Source organism: Saccopteryx bilineata, chromosome 12 (genome assembly GCF_036850765.1).
Source record: "Saccopteryx bilineata isolate mSacBil1 chromosome 12, mSacBil1_pri_phased_curated, whole genome shotgun sequence".
Classification (NCBI taxonomy): Eukaryota; Metazoa; Chordata; class Mammalia; order Chiroptera; family Emballonuridae; genus Saccopteryx; species Saccopteryx bilineata.
In genome coordinates, this window is record NC_089501.1 from 54733062 (window position 1) to 54752218 (window position 19157).

The 19157-nt window shown below is 48.7% G+C and overlaps 1 protein-coding gene across 2 annotated transcripts in view; it reads left to right on the top strand.

Moving 5' to 3' along the window:
• Nucleotides 1–19157, top strand: part of PACRG (parkin coregulated) — a 459081-nt gene that overhangs the window by 242713 nt on the left and 197211 nt on the right. For both annotated transcript variants that reach the window (XM_066248027.1, XM_066248028.1), the window contains exon 4: nt 4215–4364. In XM_066248027.1, coding sequence (XP_066104124.1) covers nt 4215–4364 — 150 coding nt within the window. The remainder of the gene's footprint in view (nt 1–4214; nt 4365–19157) is intronic.

The window sequence follows — 19157 nt, forward strand, 5'->3', positions numbered from 1 at the left end:
CCCGAGAATAAGGAAGAAAAATAGGAGAGTTGGGTGTAGTTGAGGGGCTTTAATTGTGCACATCCCAGGGGCTTTACTTCCCAGGGGCTACCAGGGTTTTGGAGCCATTCCCTTCAGCAGGACACAGGGCTCCATTCTAGATGCTGGGAAGAGGAACAGCTAAGGCATTTTCCTGACCTGCCATTGCCAGTCCAATAACATTTATCACAACCATGTAAATTCAGTAGGGGTCACAATAAGATGAAATAATTATTTTCTAACAGCTATGATCACTGTCCATTGTGAAAGATAATTAATTTGTCCCCGAGTGATCAATCACTTATATACAGAGACATAAAGCTATCTGACAAAAGTTTGATTTTATTGATCATGTATATGAAAAGTTCACTCCAGAGCAACGGAGGTGAGATGGGGAGAGGAGGGGAGTGGAGGTGAGATGGGGAGAGGAGAGGAGTGGGGGTGAGATGGGGAGAGGAGAGGAGTGGAGGTGAGATGAGGAGAGGAGGGAAGCGGAGGTGAGATGGGGAGAGGAGAGGAGTGGAGGTGAGATGGGGAGAGGAGGGGAGTGGAGGTGAGATGGGGAGAGGAGAGAAGTGGGGGTGAGATGGGGAGAGGAGAGGAGTGGAGGTGAGATGGGGAGAGGAGAGGAGTGGAGGTGAGATGGGGAGAGAAGAAGAGTGGAGGTGAGATGGGGAGAGGAGGGGAGTGGAGGTGAGATGGGGAGAGGAGAGGAGTGGGGGTGAGATGGGGAGAGGAGAAGAATGGGGGTGAGGATGAGGAGAGGAGAGGAGTGGAGGTGAGATGGGGAGAGGAGAGGAGTAGAGGTGAGATGGGGAGAGGAGAGGAGTGGAGGTGAGATGGGGAGAGGAGGGGAGTGGAGGTGAGATGGGGAGAGGAGAGGAGTGGAGGTGAGATGGGGAGAGGAGGGGAGTGGAGGTGAGGATGAGGAGAGGAGAGGAATGGAGGTGAGTTGGGGAGAGGAGGGGAGTGGAGGTGAGATGGGGAGACGAGGGGAGTGGAGGTGAGATGGGGAGAGGAGGGGAGTGGAGGTGAGATGGGGAGAGGAGGAGAGTGTGGGTGAGATGGGGAGAGGAGAGGAGTGTGGGTGAGATGGGGAGAGGAGGAGAGTGGGGTTGAGATGGGGAGAGGAGAGGAGTGGAGGTGAGATGGGGAGAGGAGAGGAGTGGAGGTGAGATGGGGAGAGGAGGAGAGTGGGGGTGAGATGGGGAGAGGAGAGGAGTGAAGGTGAGATGGGGAGAGGAGAGGAGTGAAGGTGAGATGGGGAGAGGAGAGGAGTGGAGGTGAGTTGGGGAGAGGAGAGGAGTGGAGGTGAGATGGGGAGAGGAGAGGAGTGGAGGTGAGATGGGGAGAGGAGGAGAGTGGGGGTGAGATGGGGAGAGGAGAGGAGTGGAGGTGAGATGGGGAGAGGAGAGGAGTGGAGGTGAGATGGGGAGAGGAGAGGAGTGGAAGTGAGATGGGGAGAGGAGAGGAGTGGAGGTGAGGATGAGGAAAGGAGAGGAGTGGAGGTGAGATGGGGAGAGGAGAGGAGTGGAGGTGAGATGGGGAGAGGAGAGGAGTGGAGGTGAGATGGGGAGAGGAGAGGAGTGAAGGTGAGTTGGGGAGAGGAGAGGAGTGGAGGTGAGATGGGTAGAGGAGAGGAGTGGAGGTGAGATGGGGAGAGGAGGAGAGTGTGGGTGAGATGGGGAGAGGAGAGGAGTGGAGGTGAGATGGGGAGAGGAGAGGAATGGATGTGAGGATGAGAGGAGAGGAGTGGAGGTGAGATGGGGAGAGGAGAGGAGTGGAGGTGAGATGGGGAGAGGAGGAGAGTGGGGGTGAGATGGGGAGAGGAGAGGAGTGGAGGTGAGATGGGGAGAAGAGAGGAGTGGAGGTGAGATGGGGAGAGGAGAGGAGTGGAGGTGAGATGGGGAGAGGAGAGGAGTGGAGGTGAGGATGAGGAAAGGAGAGGAGTGGAGGTGAGATGGGGAGAGGAGAGGAGTGGAGGTGAGATGGGGAGAGGAGAGGAGTGGAGGTGAGATGGGGAGAGGAGAGGAGTGAAGGTGAGTTGGGGAGAGGAGAGGAGTGGAGGTGAGATGGGTAGAGGAGAGGAGTGGAGGTGAGATGGGGAGAGGAGGAGAGTGTGGGTGAGATGGGGAGAGGAGAGGAGTGGAGGTGAGATGGGGAGAGGAGAGGAATGGATGTGAGGATGAGAGGAGAGGTGTGGAGGTGAGATGGGGAGAGGAGAGGAATGGAGGTGAGGATGAGGAGAGGAGAGGAGTGGAGGTGAGATGGGGAGAGGAGAGGAATGGAGGTGAGGATGAGGAGAGGAGAGGAGTGGAGGTGAGATGGGGAGAGGAGGGGAATGAAGGTGAGGATGAGGTAAGGAGAGGAGTGGAGATGAGATGGGGAAAGGAGAGGAGTGGGGGTGAGATGTGGAGACTGGCGAGTAGAGATGAGGATGAGGAGGAGGACATAAATTCAGGAGACACATGTGGAGTGTGATGGATGAAAAACAGGAATTGAGCCTGGTTGCCTGGGCAACCAGGGAAACAATACCAAGAGGACATCTGTGGAAGAAACTTCTCTTTGGTACAACCTAAGTGTGAGCGGCTGGCATGATCCAGGCTATTGGACATGTGACCTGGAGTTCAAGAATGATGTCAGGACGGCCTCTCAGGTAGATGGAGTATGGTGTCATCCCTTTTGATAGGCGTGTTCCTTTTGTCACTCCATAAATGGCACAACCTTTAAAAAAAAAAGAAAAAAGAGCATCTCACAGTTTATCAGTGACCACCTTCAACCTCTTCTGTGACACATGCCGCACTTCAGTCAACTTAGAATCCCACTAGCAGGGCCCCGTGACGGAGGAGACTGGGACCGAGAAAGTGTGGGGGTGTAGCCTGACCTGTGGTGGCGCAGTCGATAAAGCGGTGACCTGGAAATGCTGAGGTCGCCGGTTCGAAACCCTGGGCTTGCCTGGTCAAGGCACATATGGGAGTTGAAGCTTCCTTCTCCTCCACCCTTTCTCTCTCTCTTTTTTTCTCTCTCTCTCCTCTAAAATGAATAAATAAAAATAATTTTAAAAAAAGAAAGTGTGGGGGTGTTGGCCAAGTTCGCAGTCAGGGCCAATGTCTTGGTTGCTGGCCCTCTGAGTTCTCCACACTGGAGGAGCAAATGGCACCTCCAGGCTCCGCAGGTGTGAGGCCACCAGGGTGCCCACTGGCTCCTGTCCTGTCTCTGCAGTGCCGATGGTGACTGGGCATTCAGAAGTGCTCTTAATAACCATTTTGTGTTTCTTTAGTCTCTTGTAGTTACTTACAGTTGATTTCTTTTAAAGTTCTAAACATTTAAAAATGTGCTTTTCTTCCATGCATTCTTGAGAGTCTGAACATAGTTTATGTTCACTTCTACCATGAACATTCCTGGTGTTCACTACCAGCCTATAGTTTCTACTCACACCTGGTCCCCGTTCCCAAATAAATGTCTGTTTTATGCTAATGGTTTTAAAAAGAGCATGAACTAGTAACCGGAAATTTATGTAACATGAAAATTCATCTGTTGTCAGCCCTGGCTGGTTGGCTCAGTAGTAGAACGTCGGCCTGGCATGCAGGAGTCCCAGGTTCGATTCCCAGCCAGGGCACACAGGAGAAGTGCCCATCTGCTTCTCTACCCCTCCCCTTCTCCTTCCTCTCTGTCTCTCTCTTCCCCTCCCGCAGGCAAGGCTCCATTGGAGCAAAGTTGGCGGGGGCGCTGAGGATGGCTGCATGGCCTCTGCCTCAGGCACTAGAATGGCTCTGGTCGCAACAGAGCAACGCCCCAGATGGGCAGAGCATCACTCCCTGGTGGGCATACCGGGTGGATCCCGGTCGGGCACATGCGGGAGTCTGTCTGCCTGCCTCCCCATTTCCAACTTCAGAAAAATACAAAAAAAAAAAAAAGAAAATTCATCTGTTGTCAACCTTCCAGTAACATTACTAACCTTTTCCCCTTCCTGCTACCTGTCCATCACTGCCTCTTCTCAAGAGAGGGGGCGGAGCAGGAGCACACCAACGAGACCCTGTTTACAGTGGGAAGGGCCACTGCACCTCATTCCAAGCTGTAATCATCATAACGAGGCTCGTCCCATGGGTGACCCCCAACAGTCTGCCAATCGACTCGTCTGATAATTGCAGAAATGAATGCTTCTTCCTTTGGCCTGTTCCCTTCCCCACACGCAGGTGCTCTGAACCTCCGGAACCGCCAGGTCATGTGTGTCACCCTCAAAGTCATCCAGCACCTGGTGCTGTCAGCGGACATGGTGGGGGAAGCTTTGGTGCCCTATTACCGTCAGATCCTGCCCATCCTGAACATCTTTAAGAATATGAATGGTGAGTCATCCCCGGAGTAAAAAATGTCTTTTAAGTCCTAAAAAAAGGGGAAAGTGGTTTGAAGTAGAGTTAATTAGCAACCCACCTAGGATTTCTTATTGCATATAAACCAAAATCCATTTGGAGATCTAAATAGCATAGCTCCCACCCCTTCTCCTTCTAACCCCCCCCCACAAGGACGTGGAGATCTAAATAGCATAGCTCCCACCCCTTCTCCTTCTAACCCCCCCCCCACAAGGACGGAAGCAGTTACAGTAACGATTTCATTTATAACTCCACACACGTACCGCTTACTTACTCAGTACAAAGCACTGAAGCAGTTTTATAATCTTCCAATAATTACATTGTAAAGTTTTTTTTTAATAGTTTTTGGAACACATCAGTAGGTTTTGAGTTTGTCCTTTCTCTTGACAGTAATTCTACCTTTAAATACTTCTTGTAAAAATGGCAATATTTGTTGATTTTAAGATGAATTTTTAAAGCAATGTTATTAAATCTGGTAGAGGTGGTTTGCAGAGTTTCAATAGATGTCTTCTATTTCTAAAAATAAATAGAAAAATAGGTAATAGGTAGCTCCTTAGTTGATGGTGAGTACTGTTTAAAATATATGCCGGTACGTTTATTTTTTTAACTGCTGTATCTGTTTTAGAAAGCCCTGAGGAGCTCAGGTGGGCCTGCTGTACACCAGCCATGGTGTTGGCTAGTCGTGTGTCTGTTGGTAGCGTCGGGGGGTGTGTGTTCATCGAGACTGTGAGCTTCCTCTCTTGCCTCTTGAAACTATGTGAATGTAATTTTCTTTTACGTTACTCACTTGGAAGTTACATACTTTTCATCAGCATGGCGTAAGTCAACAGTAAAGTTAATTCCTGACACAGAAATTATCAGTAAATAAGTCAGTAATTCAGTGCAGAAATCTGTGACACGATCCCCTCATTGTACATACAAAAAACAAACAAACAAAATCAAAGAACTGTGTATGTGGCAGCTCCCAGTGCCAACAAGTCCTTTATTGGGAATCACTATTTTTTTATATGATTCCTAATTTTTTTTAAAGGTATGCTTAGGAAGAATATTCAGGAAATCATGGGACCTGGAGACAGTTTCTAACTATCTTTCAATAGTAGGAACTACGTGTGTTTAAGATTAAACTTATTTAGTTCAAAGGACTTCAACTCAGGCTATGAGAGCTGAAGAATACTCGTAATGGAGTGAGTCGATATTTGTTCTGAAATGCCGGGTGACCTACAGAGTCAGTGTGAATATTTAGAAAGGCAGCTGTCTTCCAGGAGAATGGGAGTGGATGTCAGCAATGGAGTGTATCTTGGTCTAAACTGAAAGTTTTAGTAACAGCAATTTTACAGTATGGAAAATACTTGTAGAACATTTCCGACTCATCCACGTATATATTTTTACTGTATGACAGCATCAGACATCCATGGGCTTAGAGACTGAGTCCTGGTGTGCACCTTGTTCAGTTACGGTTCGTCAGAGAACCCTAAGGACGTCCATTATAGGGTCTAGGTATCTTGAGAGAGATCGAGATGACGGAGACAGACACGTGAAGAGAGCGCTGGAGATCGGAGAGCTGGGGTTACTGAACAAATGGCGGGGCCCGGGAGCAGCGCCTCCCAAAGCCCCAGCGACGGTGAGCGCCGTTACCGTGCGTGTGATTCGCAAGCGTTTCTCCACAACCCGCACGGGAACCTCTGATGTGCGTGCTCTTTCCATTCTGTCACTGTCTAAGCTGCCTCTCTCCAACTTCCTTCCTGTGTAAACATCTGCTTCTGTGTGGACCCGCGTGGAAGCCGAGGGCTGACCCCTTCTTCCTCCCCCTCCCTAAGGAGGACCCTAGCGACGACAACACGAGGCTGTAGTTCTTGTCCTCCCAGAGTAGAATCTGAAATCTGGGCGCCACTTTGAATCTTCTTGCATAAAAGAAGAAACAGTGATATTCGGAAGACACTCAGAATTCCTGCCCCATCCCCAGCCCACCCCACCCCACCCGTGGCCGACAGGAAATGCAGCTGTCGCCCGATGACAGGTAAGCCGCTGGAGCTCAGAGCTCGGAGAACCAGCAGCCGCCGTCCACCCTCCGTTCCTCATTTCCCGTGGGAGTCGCGTCTCCAACCCGCCGGTGTCCGTGCGCTTGGCTTCAGGACTATATTCCTGTTCTGATTTTAGCAATGTGGGGAACTTATCATTGTTTTTCTTTTTTTTTTACCTTGACTCTAATTGGTCCTAAACATGGCTAATGATTTTGGAACATTTCTAAATGAATGCACCAGCAATTCTACCTTCAACTATTTTTTTGTTTAATGTCATTCTGACATTTGAGGAGGGGAAAAAAATGTTAGCTTCAGCTTCGTTTTCTACTTATCTAGAAACCTGTCAGCACCAAGCCAGGATGCAGCTTTCTGTATTTCCAGAGGGTCAAATTATAGAACTGGAGCATTCCAGCGATAAAACTTCCAACAGTCCTTCAGAGTGGCTCTGTGACCGGAGACCCAGTTCTATTAGCTGCAGCTTTATCACAGGACTGCCAAGTACCAGAGTTTCCCTGTAAGAATAATTTAGCTGTAATGGCATTTTAATAAACCCTGCTTTATGATTGTAGATATTGTCTTCATACTCACAGAACCATATACACTGATTTTATTTAAGCAGATGTGTTCTGTGACAGATGTCTTTATTTACAATGAAAATTATATTAGAAATTTTACAGCCATGTACATTAAAAAAAATTCATGATCCTCAATGTATTTGAGAACAATTTCACACATTTATTTCCTCTTATCTTTCATGTAAATCACTAGCTTGTTACAATCAGATTTAAATGTTTCTTTCAAGTCCCACAACAAAATCTTTTTGAGAATGAGACCACATAGAAACAACAGGAAAAAAAAAGAAGAATGAAAGAGAAAATACTCCTCAAATATAATGGCCTGTCCTCTGCCTGTGTTCCCATAAACACGATGGTAGCTTCTGCTTCTGCCTGCCCTTTTGGCAATTTCTGTCCCATTCTAATGACAGATGGACTTTCTCTGAACTGAGCAGAACAGCTGAGTCACCAGGAGCTAGTCGGACATTCTGGCAGTCACCACAGTGAGGAAACTCAGGCCTGGAGTCTCCCTAGGGGGCCAGAGGGGTAGGAGGCAAAGACCCAGCAGCAGCCTGTGCCCCATCTGCACTTCCATAGGTGTTCACACCATGCCCTGTCTGCAATTTCATAGGTGTTCACACTGTGCCCATTACACTTCCATAGGTGTCCACACCATGTCCCATCCACACTTCCAAAGGTATTCACACTGTGCCCATTACACTTCCATGGGTGTCCACACAGTGTTCCATCCACACTTCCAAAGGTATTCACACTGTGCCCGTTACACTTCCATAGGCGTTCACACTGTGCCCCATCTGCACTTTCATAGGCATTCACACTGTGCCCATTACACTTCCATAGGTGTCCACACCATATCCCATCCACACTTCCAAAGGTATTCTCACTGTGCCCGTTACACTTCCATAGGTGTTCACACTGTGCCCCGTCTGCACTTTCATAGGCATTCACACCATGCCCCATGTGCACTTCCATAGGTGTTCAAACCGTGTCCCATCCACACTTCCATAGGTGTCCACACTGTGCCCGTTAAGCTTCCATAGGTGTTCATACCATGTCCCGTCCACACTTCCATAGGTGTTCACACCGTGTCCCATCCACACTTCCAAAGGTGTTCACACCGTGTCCCATCCACACTTCCATAGGTGTTCACACCATGTCCCATCCACACTTCCATAGGTATTCACATATTGCATGTTACACTTCCATAGGCATTCACACTGTGCCCTGTCTGCACTTCCATAGCTGTTCACACTGTGCCCATTACACTTTCATAGGTGTTCACACTGTGCCCTGCGTGCACTTCCATAGGTGTTCACACTGTGCCCATTACACTTCAATAGGCATTCACACTGTGCCCATTATTTAAATATATACTTCCATAGTTGCTCACACTGTGCCTGTTACACTTCCATAGGTGTTCACACCATGTCCCATCCACACTTCCATAGGTGTTCACACCGTGTCCCATCCACACTTCCATAGGCATTCACACTGTGCCCGTTACACTTCCATAGGTGTTCACACCGTGCCCTGTCCACACTTCCATAGGCATTCACACCGTGCCCCATGTGCACTTCCATGGAAGCTCACACTGGTAACCAGCCCACAATATCAATCCTGTTCTCAGAGAAAGAGTGCTTTTGTATTTCTATTTGTGAATAATATTTTTTCATGGTGTTTAATTAGGCTATAAAGGAAAAAAAAAACAACAGCAAATAAGTCTGAGATGAGAATTGTCATGTGGCCTAAAGAGTAATTCTTTGGAGCCAGGAGAGAGGAGAGTTTAGGCAAACCATGTCATTTCTCTGAACATAAGTTTTTCCATCTATACAAAATGGTTGAGCCACGCCTTTTTTTTTGTAGGGTTGGCATGACAGTCTGCAATCATGTATCCAGAGTGTCTTCGTAAAGGGGCTGACCTTGTCTGGGTATTAAAAGAGATAGATAGTGATTATCATCATGCAACATCCTGTACCTATGCAATATTATAGACACCTATCGTTGTACGACATTACATACCAATATAGCAATACTATATAAGTTCACTACATAGCAACACAAACAGGTGCTCGACTGTACTGTGACCTCTGTTGGGTAATTGAAGTCTGTGGATGAGGCTTCGCCCCCTGGTTTACCAGGGTTCATCAGACCACTGACTGCCAAGTGCCAGGTAGGTGACCAGCTATGTGGAGGCTCTGGGACTCCTTCAAGGACGCTGACTGGTTTTCACGTCCATCCCGTCCGGCCATAATCTTCAAGCTCAAGTGCATGCCCCACATTTTGGGGAATGGCCTATTTACAGAGAAAAGGCTGAGTATCGCCAAGAGGAGTCCCCTGGATCAGAGTTCTTGTTGGAAGTGCCAAACTAGTATCTCATCCTTCGAGCTGGTTTTCTTTCATTCTAGACAGTGAATTCCGGATGTCTGAAACATGCTCTTTCCAGTGACTGCTTTGGCGTGAGAGAGAGAGAGAGAGAAGAGTTTCTAAAATGGCAATTTCTTCTTTCCTGTGTCCTTTTACAAGTTATTAAGAGTTACAGAAAATTAAGATGATAGGCGTGTTGGATTTACAGCCGTCGGAGATGACACTATAAAATTAATGATGTAGTGAACTGCGTTTGAGAGGCGGGAGCCGGTAAGTGGCACTCCAACATTGACAGCTAAAAGCTGGGGTGTGCTGGCAGAGGAGGGCTGGGCAGGAACCCCGTTTCTGGGGGCAGTCCCAGCTTTGCTTCCTTGGCTCCTGACTGCACCAGGCGTCCTGAAACGGAGACCCCCCAGGTGTCAGCGACTCCAGCCTAAGCTGACGTCATGGAATATGTAAGAAGTAATGATGAAATAACACATTCCCATGTGTGGAAATCAAATACTCTTGGGCTTACCTACGATTGATCTGGGACATATGCCAGTGTAGATTAATAAAAGCTCACACACACACAGACAAAAAGATGTTAAAATTTTAAATTTAAATTCAGACACGTTAAAACATAGAGATGATGAGAATGCTTCACATTTACAAAATTTTAGAATATTTGCCCCAGGTCTTTAACCCAGAAATTATGGTTTCTAAAAAAACAAACAAACAAACAAAAAACAAATGGAGAAAATTATTCCATGCTTATAGTCTTTTAAAAGAACTTGTCATGAGAACCTAAGTGTTCTTGGTCAACTGGCTTCCTCGTACATAGTGCCGAGTCCTATGGGACCTGTCCTCTTGGTCCTTTAAAATGTTGATAAACCTTAGCGAGTGCGCGTGGCCCTGCCCAGCCCGGGCAAGAGCGTCCCACAGCGTCCTGCCTTTGGACGGGCTTTGGACAGATGGAGTGACATGAGTATAAAAACCGGCAAGAGGGTGGAGTTGAAGAGCACGCGCTCCGGCATAGCAGACCTGCCGGGTTTGAATCCTGGCGCGAGGCTTACCAGCTGCGTGTCCTTTGATGGTTTATGTGACCACTCTGTGCCTCAGTGGTCCTAATGTCAGAAGACTGCAGAGCCCTCTGCACGGTGCCCGTGGCAAAGGGATGAGGGGACAGATGATGGGACATGAGTGAGACTGACTTGCAAATGAGCGGGTGCTGAGGAAGTGTCGCCAAAGTCTCTTCTCCGCCCCACGGGGGTCGGGTATCGATGTGGTTTTGTGCAGTCCCTTCAGGATCACTGAGTGACATCTGTTAGAGTTCATGTGACAGGTGTTAGGTGCAACATAGACGTTCTAGACCAGTGGTTCTCAACCTTTCTAATGCCGTGACCCCGCAGTACAGTTCCTCATGTTGCGGTGACCCCAAACCAAAAAATAATTTTGGCGGCTACTTCATAACTGTAATTTTGCTACAGTTATGATTCGGAATGTAAATACCTGATATGCATTCTGTATTTTCCGATGGCTTTAGGCGACCCCGCCGGGGTCGCGGCCCACAGGGTTGAGAACCGCTGCTCTAGAGCCAGCATCTTTTTTTACTTGCCCGCAGTCAGAAATGCAAGCCCACGTCTGTTTGCGAGGTGCTGACCATTCCCACGGGCAGAAATACTCCGAGGCAGGGAAGCTCTCACTGTTCAGTTCTCTTCCCCTGCTCCCTGCTCCCTGCTCCCCACCAAGAGCTTCTGCTCCTTCCTCAGACCCTGCTCTTCCGTTCAGAAGAGAGCCGAGCCGGCGTATTTATCTAATGAAAGGCCCGCCTGAGAGCTTGCCAAGAATGGCCGCGGTGGGCCACCGAGATCCCCACCTCCTTCCGAGACGGACCCTGTATCGGTGTCAGGACGGCTCTGACACCTGCAGTTTCCCTGTGTGTGCCGGGGTTTTCGTCCCAGGCATCCCGGGCTCGCATCGTCAGCTTCATCCCTCTCATTCCGCCGCTCGGCCTCCACCATGCGCCTCTGCCTAAGGGGACCGGGCTGTCGGAGTGGCTCTGGGTGGCAGAGCAGGCCAGTGCCGGGCCCTCTCCAGTCCCCCCAGACTGGAGGCCAGCGCGGTGCATCGCGAGCAGCTCTCACAGTGACCCTCGTGGGTCCCCTCCAAATGCACGAGTCACCCATGCCTCGGCGGGTCACCGTTGTTTGGAATGAAAGGCCTGAGGGGGGGGCTGGACCTGGCACGGAGGCTACGCCCCTGGTCCTTGCCCGGGAGTGCCCATCCTGAACCCAGCCCAGAGACTCCCTCAAGGTAATGCCAATTTCTCTCCAGAAGTAAGTTCACACATCACGGTCCCCCCAGGAACCTTCCCTGCTCCCGGTCTGACCAGCAGGACGCGGCGCCTCTCCCCCGGACTCCCAGCACCCCTCCGGCCGCATCAAGGGTCAGTTTCTGGCATCCATCTGGCTCTGGTCAGCCAGCCGCGGAGGCCCAGGTGCAGGGAGGGAGTGGGGACAACCGGCTATCGGCTCAGCCTGTCCGCAAGGCCATCTTTGAAATGAGTGCTTCGTCACCCCTCCCCACCAGGTCCCTGTTCAGTACCAGCAGAGGAAAGGGTGTGGTTCCCCCTGGTTCCAGCCCCTGGCGACCACCCTTCTACCTTCCGCAGGGAACGGCGCCTTTGCGAACAGAAGGCCTTCATCTGGGCAAGGAAGCCAACAGTGATTTCTCAAGTTTCACTTTAAGTGATTTCTCAAGTTCCAGTTCCTTGGTCGTCATAATTTGTACCTTTTAGGTCACCAGGCGTATCAGCTCTGTGGACCTGCTGATGACACCTGGTTCTCGTCTCCTTTCCCACGCACGTCTCTCACAAACAACGGAGAACTCTGTAGGGAGGTCTCTGTGTGGGCATCGCCGAAAACAGAAGAATATCACCAAGTGTAATTGTGATGTTGCATTATCACGATTCATGATGTAATTAAAAGGCAAGTCGAAGAGGAGACTGGAGACCAAAAAATCAACCAGCTTTCCCCAGAGGGCGCACCGAGCTGGACGGCGCGGGAGGCTGAACGGCTGTCCTGGGTCCTCACTGAGTCGCACCGGGTGCCCCTGCTCAGAACCGCAGAGGATCCAAACCTTGCACAGGACTGCTCCCCTCCCCTGGCTCTGATCTGCTCCAGGAAGCCTGGGGTGGAGGGGGGACGGGGTGTGGCGAGCTTCACCTCTATTTCTCTGCCTCCTTTCTTGTCGCCAGACCCCACCTGGACTACCCAGGGTCAGTCCCCAGGGCCTCAGGGTGGGCGAGGTGGACAGTGCAGAGAGCAAGGAGAGGGGAGGGGAGGGTGGGCAGAGGAGGGGGAGGGAAGAGGGGAGGATGGAAAGAGGGGGAAGCTGTCACTGACCAGCATGTCCTGAGTTGTCACTGCGCCACCCCGCCTGGCCGGGGTTCAAGCTGATCTCCTGCCGTGCGGAGGGTGCTACTCCACGGACAGGTGCACTCCGTTCCGGATGTTCTGTGACTCCGCCCTCGGCTCCCGTGCTCGGGATGCCCTGCCCTTCCCGGAGGCACTGTGGGGACACCTCAGGGCTCTGCAGGTGGTTGGCCAGCCCAGTGGTGTTGGGCACAGAGCAAAGCCGCAAGGACCTTGAAAAAGTCCCCTCACTGTCTCCTCACCACCTGTGGGGTCCCTTCAAGAGCCCTGATCTGTCCAGCGGGGACCTGGTCTGAAGCTCACAGTCATGCTGCTGATGACCTGTTGTCTACACGCAGGGCCTTCCCTGTCCCGTGTGTGGGGAACCCATTTCAAAGCCTGCCACCCCGACTTCGGTTGCCTTGAGCCCAACCCAGACTGTGGGAAGAGTTTCCGACTCAGTCTGAAGCCAGCTGCCCATCGGTATTGTCTTCCTCAAGAACCCGCGTGTCCCCCATTGACAGAATGGGGTGTGGGTGCTCCGCAGAGGCGTGCCCACCCGCGGGGGCGGAGCTGAGAACTCCGACGGCCACACCTCCTCGGAGAAGCTGCAACTATCATCGGTACTTCTTTGTTTGTCTGCTTTAGGTATTATATTCTCATGTACAACTTGAATTAATGTTCCAGGCAATAAAGGAAAAAGTCGCGGTGGCAATGTTATTATGACTAAGCTCTATTCAGACCCTTCCAAGATCAATTTTCTTTTCTTTCCCTTAAATACAGTACTTTAATATGAGCTTTTTGAGAACCTATTTATATTCATTTGGAGATGGCAATGAACTAGAAATGGCTCTCCCTTCAGTGACTTTTAGATTTCGCCTGCTTATTACAGCTCTGCCTCTCTGCCCCCCATCAAAAAGAAAACAAACCCACACTTCACCTTTAAATTTACAAATTGAATTTATTGGGGTACAGATTCCAAGTGAACAGCTCAATAGAATATCACCTGAACACTGCATCGTGTGCCCATCACCCCAGCGAGGTCTCTTCTGTCCCCGTCTCCCCTCTCTGCCTGCTCTGCACCCCCTTCCCTCTGGCTCTCAGCACACTGCTGTGTGTCTGTGTGTCGTGTACATACAGTTTTTTTGCTGAATCGCTTCACCCCAGCCCGTCTCCTCTGACAGCTGTCGGTCTGTTCCATGTGTCCCTGCCTCTGTTCATTCTCTTCATCAATTTATTTTGTTCATTAGATCCCACACATAAGTGGGATCACAGTGTGGTACTTGTCTTTCCCTGACTGGCTTCCTTTACTTAGCATAATAATCTCCAGCTCCATCCATATTGCCGCAAAGGCTTTCTGTGAGTGTTGTGTTCTGTTTTTGTTTTTTGTTTTTTTGTTTTTTGTTTTTTTACGGCTGAGTCATATTCTATTGTGCAAATGTACCACAGTATTTTTTATCCACTCATCTACTGCTGGGCACTAGGGCTGTTTCCAGATCTTGGCTATTGTAAGTAATGCTGCAATGAACATAGGGGTGCATATCTTCTTTCAATTAGTGTTTCAGGTTTCTTCAGATAAATTCCCAGAAGTAGGACCCCCTAGGTCAAAAGGCAGTTCCATTTTTATGTTCCGAGGTAACTCCGTACTGGTTTCCACAGTGGCTGCACCAGTCTGCATTCTCGCCCACAGCGCGTGAGGGTTCTCTTTTCTCCACATTCTCGCCAACATTGTCCTTTATTGATGAGAGCCATTCTGACGGGCACGAGGTGATGCCTCATTTTGATTTAAATTTGCATCTCTCTAATGATTAGCAACATCGACCATTTTTTTTTATAGGTCTATTGACCAACTGTATGTCCTTTCTGGAGACGTGTCTATTCAGGTCCTTTGCCCATTTTTTAATTGGATTGTCTTCCTGGTATTGAGTTGCATAAGTTCTTTATATATTTTGGAAAGTTACCCCTTATCATATGTACCTTTGGCAAATATGTTCTCGCATTTGATAGGTTGTCTTTTCATCTTGCTGATAGTTTGTTTTGCTGTGTGAACCCTTTTTAGTTTGATGTCGTCCCATTTGTTAATTTTTCCTTTGTTTCCCTTGACCAAGGAGATAATATTGCAAAAATAGTGCCGCAAGAGATGTCTGAGATTGTACTGCTTATGTTTTCTTCTAAAAGTTTTATGGCTTCATGATTTACATTTAAGTCTTTAATCCATTTTGAGCTTATTCTTGTGTATAGAATAAGTTGGTGGTCTAGTTTAATTTTTTTGTACGTTTCTGCCCAGTTTTCCCAGCACCATTTAATGAAGAGACTGTCTTTACCCCGTTGCATGCTCTTGCCTCCTTTGACAAATACTAATTGACTGTGAAGGCGTGGGTCTATATTTTGGCTCTCTGTTCTGTTCAGTTGCACTGTATGCCTGTTCTTATGCCCACACCAGGCTGATTAGATTACAACAGCTGAAGAGTATAGTTTGATACCAGATAGCGTTATTCCTCCAACTTCTTTCTTTCTCAAGATTGCTGAGGCTATTTGGGGTCTTTTTTGGTTCCATATAAATTTTTGGAATATTTGTTATAGATCTGTGAAATATGCTATTGTTATTTTAATAGAATTTGCATTGAATCTATAGATTGCTTTGAGTAATATGAACATTTTAATGATGTTAATTCTTGCAATCCATGAGCACAATATATTCTTCTATTGTATCTTTCTCAATTTCTTTCTCAGTGTCTTATAATTTTCCTGGTATAGGTGTTTTAGCACCTTGGTTAAATTTATTTGTAGGTACCTTATTTTTTTTGTTGTCACAATAATAACTGGGATTGTTTTCTTAATTTCTCTTTCTGATAATTCATGATTGGTGTATAAGAATGCCATTGATTTCTGAATATTAATTAATTGCCAATTCCTTTATTAGATCTAGTAGTTTTTTGGTGGAATCTTTAGGGTTTTATATGTATAGTATAATATCATCTGCAAATAATGACAGTTTATTTCCAATTTGGGTGTCTTTTATTTCTTCTTCTTGTCTGATTGCTATGGCTAGGACTTCCTAGTACTATGTTGAATAAGAGTAGTGAGAGCAGACATCCCTGTCTTATTCCTGATATTAGGGGAAATACTTTTAGTTTTTGCCCTTTGTGTATGCTGTTGTTTGTCAGTTTGTCATATATGGTTTTTATTATGTTGAGGAATAAACTCTATTCCCACTTTGCTGAGAGTTTTATCATAAATGAATGCTGGATTTTATCAAATGCTTCTTCTGCATCTATTGATATGACCATATGATTTTCATCCTTCATTTTGTCTATATGATGTATCACACTTATTGATTTGTGAATGTTGTACCGACCTTGCATCCCCAGGATAAATCCCACTCGTTCACATTAATGTATTGCTGGATCTGGTTTGCTAATATTTTGTTGAGGATTTCAGCACTATGTTCACCAGGAATATTGGCCTATACTTTCTTTATTTGTAATATCTTTATCTGGTTTTGAAGTTAGGATGATGCTGGCCTTGTAAAAAGAGCTTGAAAGTTTTCCCTTCTCTTGAATTTTTGGGCATAGTTTGGGAAGGATAAGTGTTAATTCTTCTTTAAAATTTGGTAAAATTCACCTGTGAAGACATATGGTTTGGGACTTTTGTTTGTGGGGAGGTTTTTTTTCTTTTTTTAATACTGCTTCAATTTCATTAGATGTAATCAGTCTATCCAAGTTATCTGATTTTTCCTGATTCCGTTTTGGAAGACTGTATGCTTCTAGGAATTTATCCATTTCACTCAGGCTGTCCAATTTGTTGGCATATCGTTGTTCATAGCATTTTCTTACAATCCTTTGTATTTCTGTGGTGTCAGTTGTTACTTCTCCTCTTTCATTACTGATTTTACTTATTTGAGTCCTCTTTCTTTTTCTTTTTATAATACTAATGAAAGGTTTGTCAATCTTATTTATCTTTTCCAAGAACCAACCAGCTCTTGGTTTTATTCATCTATTATATATATATTTTTAGTCTCTGTGTCATCCATTTCCTCTCTGATCTTTATTTTTTCCTTCCTTCTACTTACTCTGGGCTTTGTTGGGCTTTTGTTATTGTTGTTCTTTTAAGTATAGGGTTAAATTCTTTATTTGAGATTTTTCTTGCTTCTTGAGGTAGGCATGTAATGCTGTGAACTTCCCGCTTATGACTGTTTTTACTGTGTCCCATAGACTTTGGATTGTTGGGTGTTCCTTTTTATTTATTTCCAAATGAATCAAGAAATCAGGGTAACTTGATTTCTTTCTTGACCTCATTGTTAACCCATTCATTGTTCAATAACACGCTATTTAACTTCCATGGCCTTGAATGTTTTTCCGTTTTGTTATTGTAGATCATCTCTAGTTTCATACCATTGTGGTCAGAGAAGATGTTTAGTATGATTTCAATATTCTTCAACTTATTAAGACTTTTATGTTTTGTCCTAACATGCAGTCTGTCTTTGAGAATGTTCTGTGTACATTTGAGAAGAATGTATATGCTGCTGCTTTGGGATGAAGTATTCTCTATATATCAGTCAAATCCATCCCATCCCATTTGTCATTTCAGGTTCCTGTTATGTTATTGATTGTTTGGCTGGAAGATCTATCCACGGATAGATCTATCAGTGGGGTGTGGAAAGCCCCTACTCTGACTATATTGCTGTCAATCTCTCCCTTAATGTCCACCAAGATTTCCTGGCCAGGGCTCAAGTGGGAGTGGGCACAGACTCAGGGGAGAGGTGCAGCCCGTCCCCTCCTGCAGCCAGGCCCGTACCACCCCCAACGAAAGGTTTTCTTTATCTGTTTGCCAGTGTGTTGGTGGCTCCGTCCTGCCAAGCTTGCTCCTGCAGTGGGGACAGCTTGCTGCACCCAACTTGAGCCTGTGGTGCGCTCCTCCTCCGAGGGGACCTAGAACCGGAGCCTCTAGCAGAGATTGAGCTATGGCTCTGGAGGAGGGGCCCCATTCTGCCACGTGAGCCTGACCACGCTGCCCCCGGTGGGGACCCGCTGGCTCCATCTTCCTGGCCCCGTCGCCCTCCCCTCCCAAGCGTGCGCCCTTTGGATGGGTCAGAGGGGCACAGCCAGCTGGGGCTTTCTTCATGAGTCTCCAGAGGAAATGCAGCCACATTGTGTAGCGGGGGCTGGGGAGGAGACATGAGGTAGGGGGGGAGTAGTTGACAGACAGATGCTGACCGCAGGGAGCCTTGGGCTTTCATTGATGTGCCTCCAGCTCAGAGCTCCAGGAAGCCAGAGCTGGTACTTAGCACTCTGAGGGGGAAGCTCTCCGACTGTCCCGGCTCAGAGAGGAGCTGCCTATCCCCTGCAGAACTGAACCCAGTGGGACAGGGCCACCCCCGGGACGTGGAGGAGAGACGAAGGCAGCCCTCTGCTGGGGGTGGTACTGCCCCCTTCTCTCAGGAAGGGAGAGAGCCGCACGCCTCCCCCGCCTGCTCCGCCACACTGCCGGAGACCCTGGCGGGTGGCTCTGAGGGGCTGGCACTGCACGTCCCAGCCCTGGGCTCACGCCCTTCCCCCTGCAGAGCTGAGCTCCGCCAACCGGAACCAGCAGGACTTGGGATGCAGGTCAAGGCGGCTCTCCACTGGTGGTGCGCAGGGCTGGTGTGGGAGGCGGGCAGGCTGCACCCTCTCCCTCGCTCTGCCACTGCACCCCCACGGACCCTGACAGGGGGTCTTCCAGGGGGGGCGCACCTGCCTAACCTACAGCGGGGGGAAGAGAGTGACCACACAATTCAGTGACCATCTGAGAATCTACCCACCGTTTCTCCAGAAAAAAGAGCACACCTCAGGTCCCTGTTGGGGGTAGCCCACAGTCCCGTCTGGCAGGATGGTGTCCCAGGACCTGGAGAACCAGGGGAGTGCCCCCCCCACTGGTGCTGCACGAACAGGAGTGTCCAACCCTGGGCGAGGGCCCCTGAGGGCGATGTGAGGTGTGGGCTCAGGACAGGGACCTCCGTAGCTGACACTTCAGACGTCTCTCTAGAACCACGGCACCCAGAGCTTCTGTTTGTGGGTTCCCAGTGCCCTGAGTCACCTCCCCTCTACCAGAGCCCCGGGGGACTGCCCGCCAGCCGGCTCCTGTGCGTGGGCCCTTGAAGGAGGCGCCTGGGTTTCTAGCAGACCCCCTCCCTTCCAGAAGACAGTCCCCTCTGAATTTTTGCTGCCAGGTGTTATATAGGCTGCTCTTCCCAGCCCTGGTGTTCAGGTTTGGGGGGTCCTGGTATGGGGTGGGGACCCCGTGTGCCCCAGGAGGAACCTCTGAAGTGGAGAGACCCCTCTGGCTCCTCAGTCGCTGCGCCTCGGTGCGGGGGTCAGGCCTCTCGGGGTCTCTGCCCCTCGCACCAGGCTCTGGACAGCTTCTCCATAACTCCTT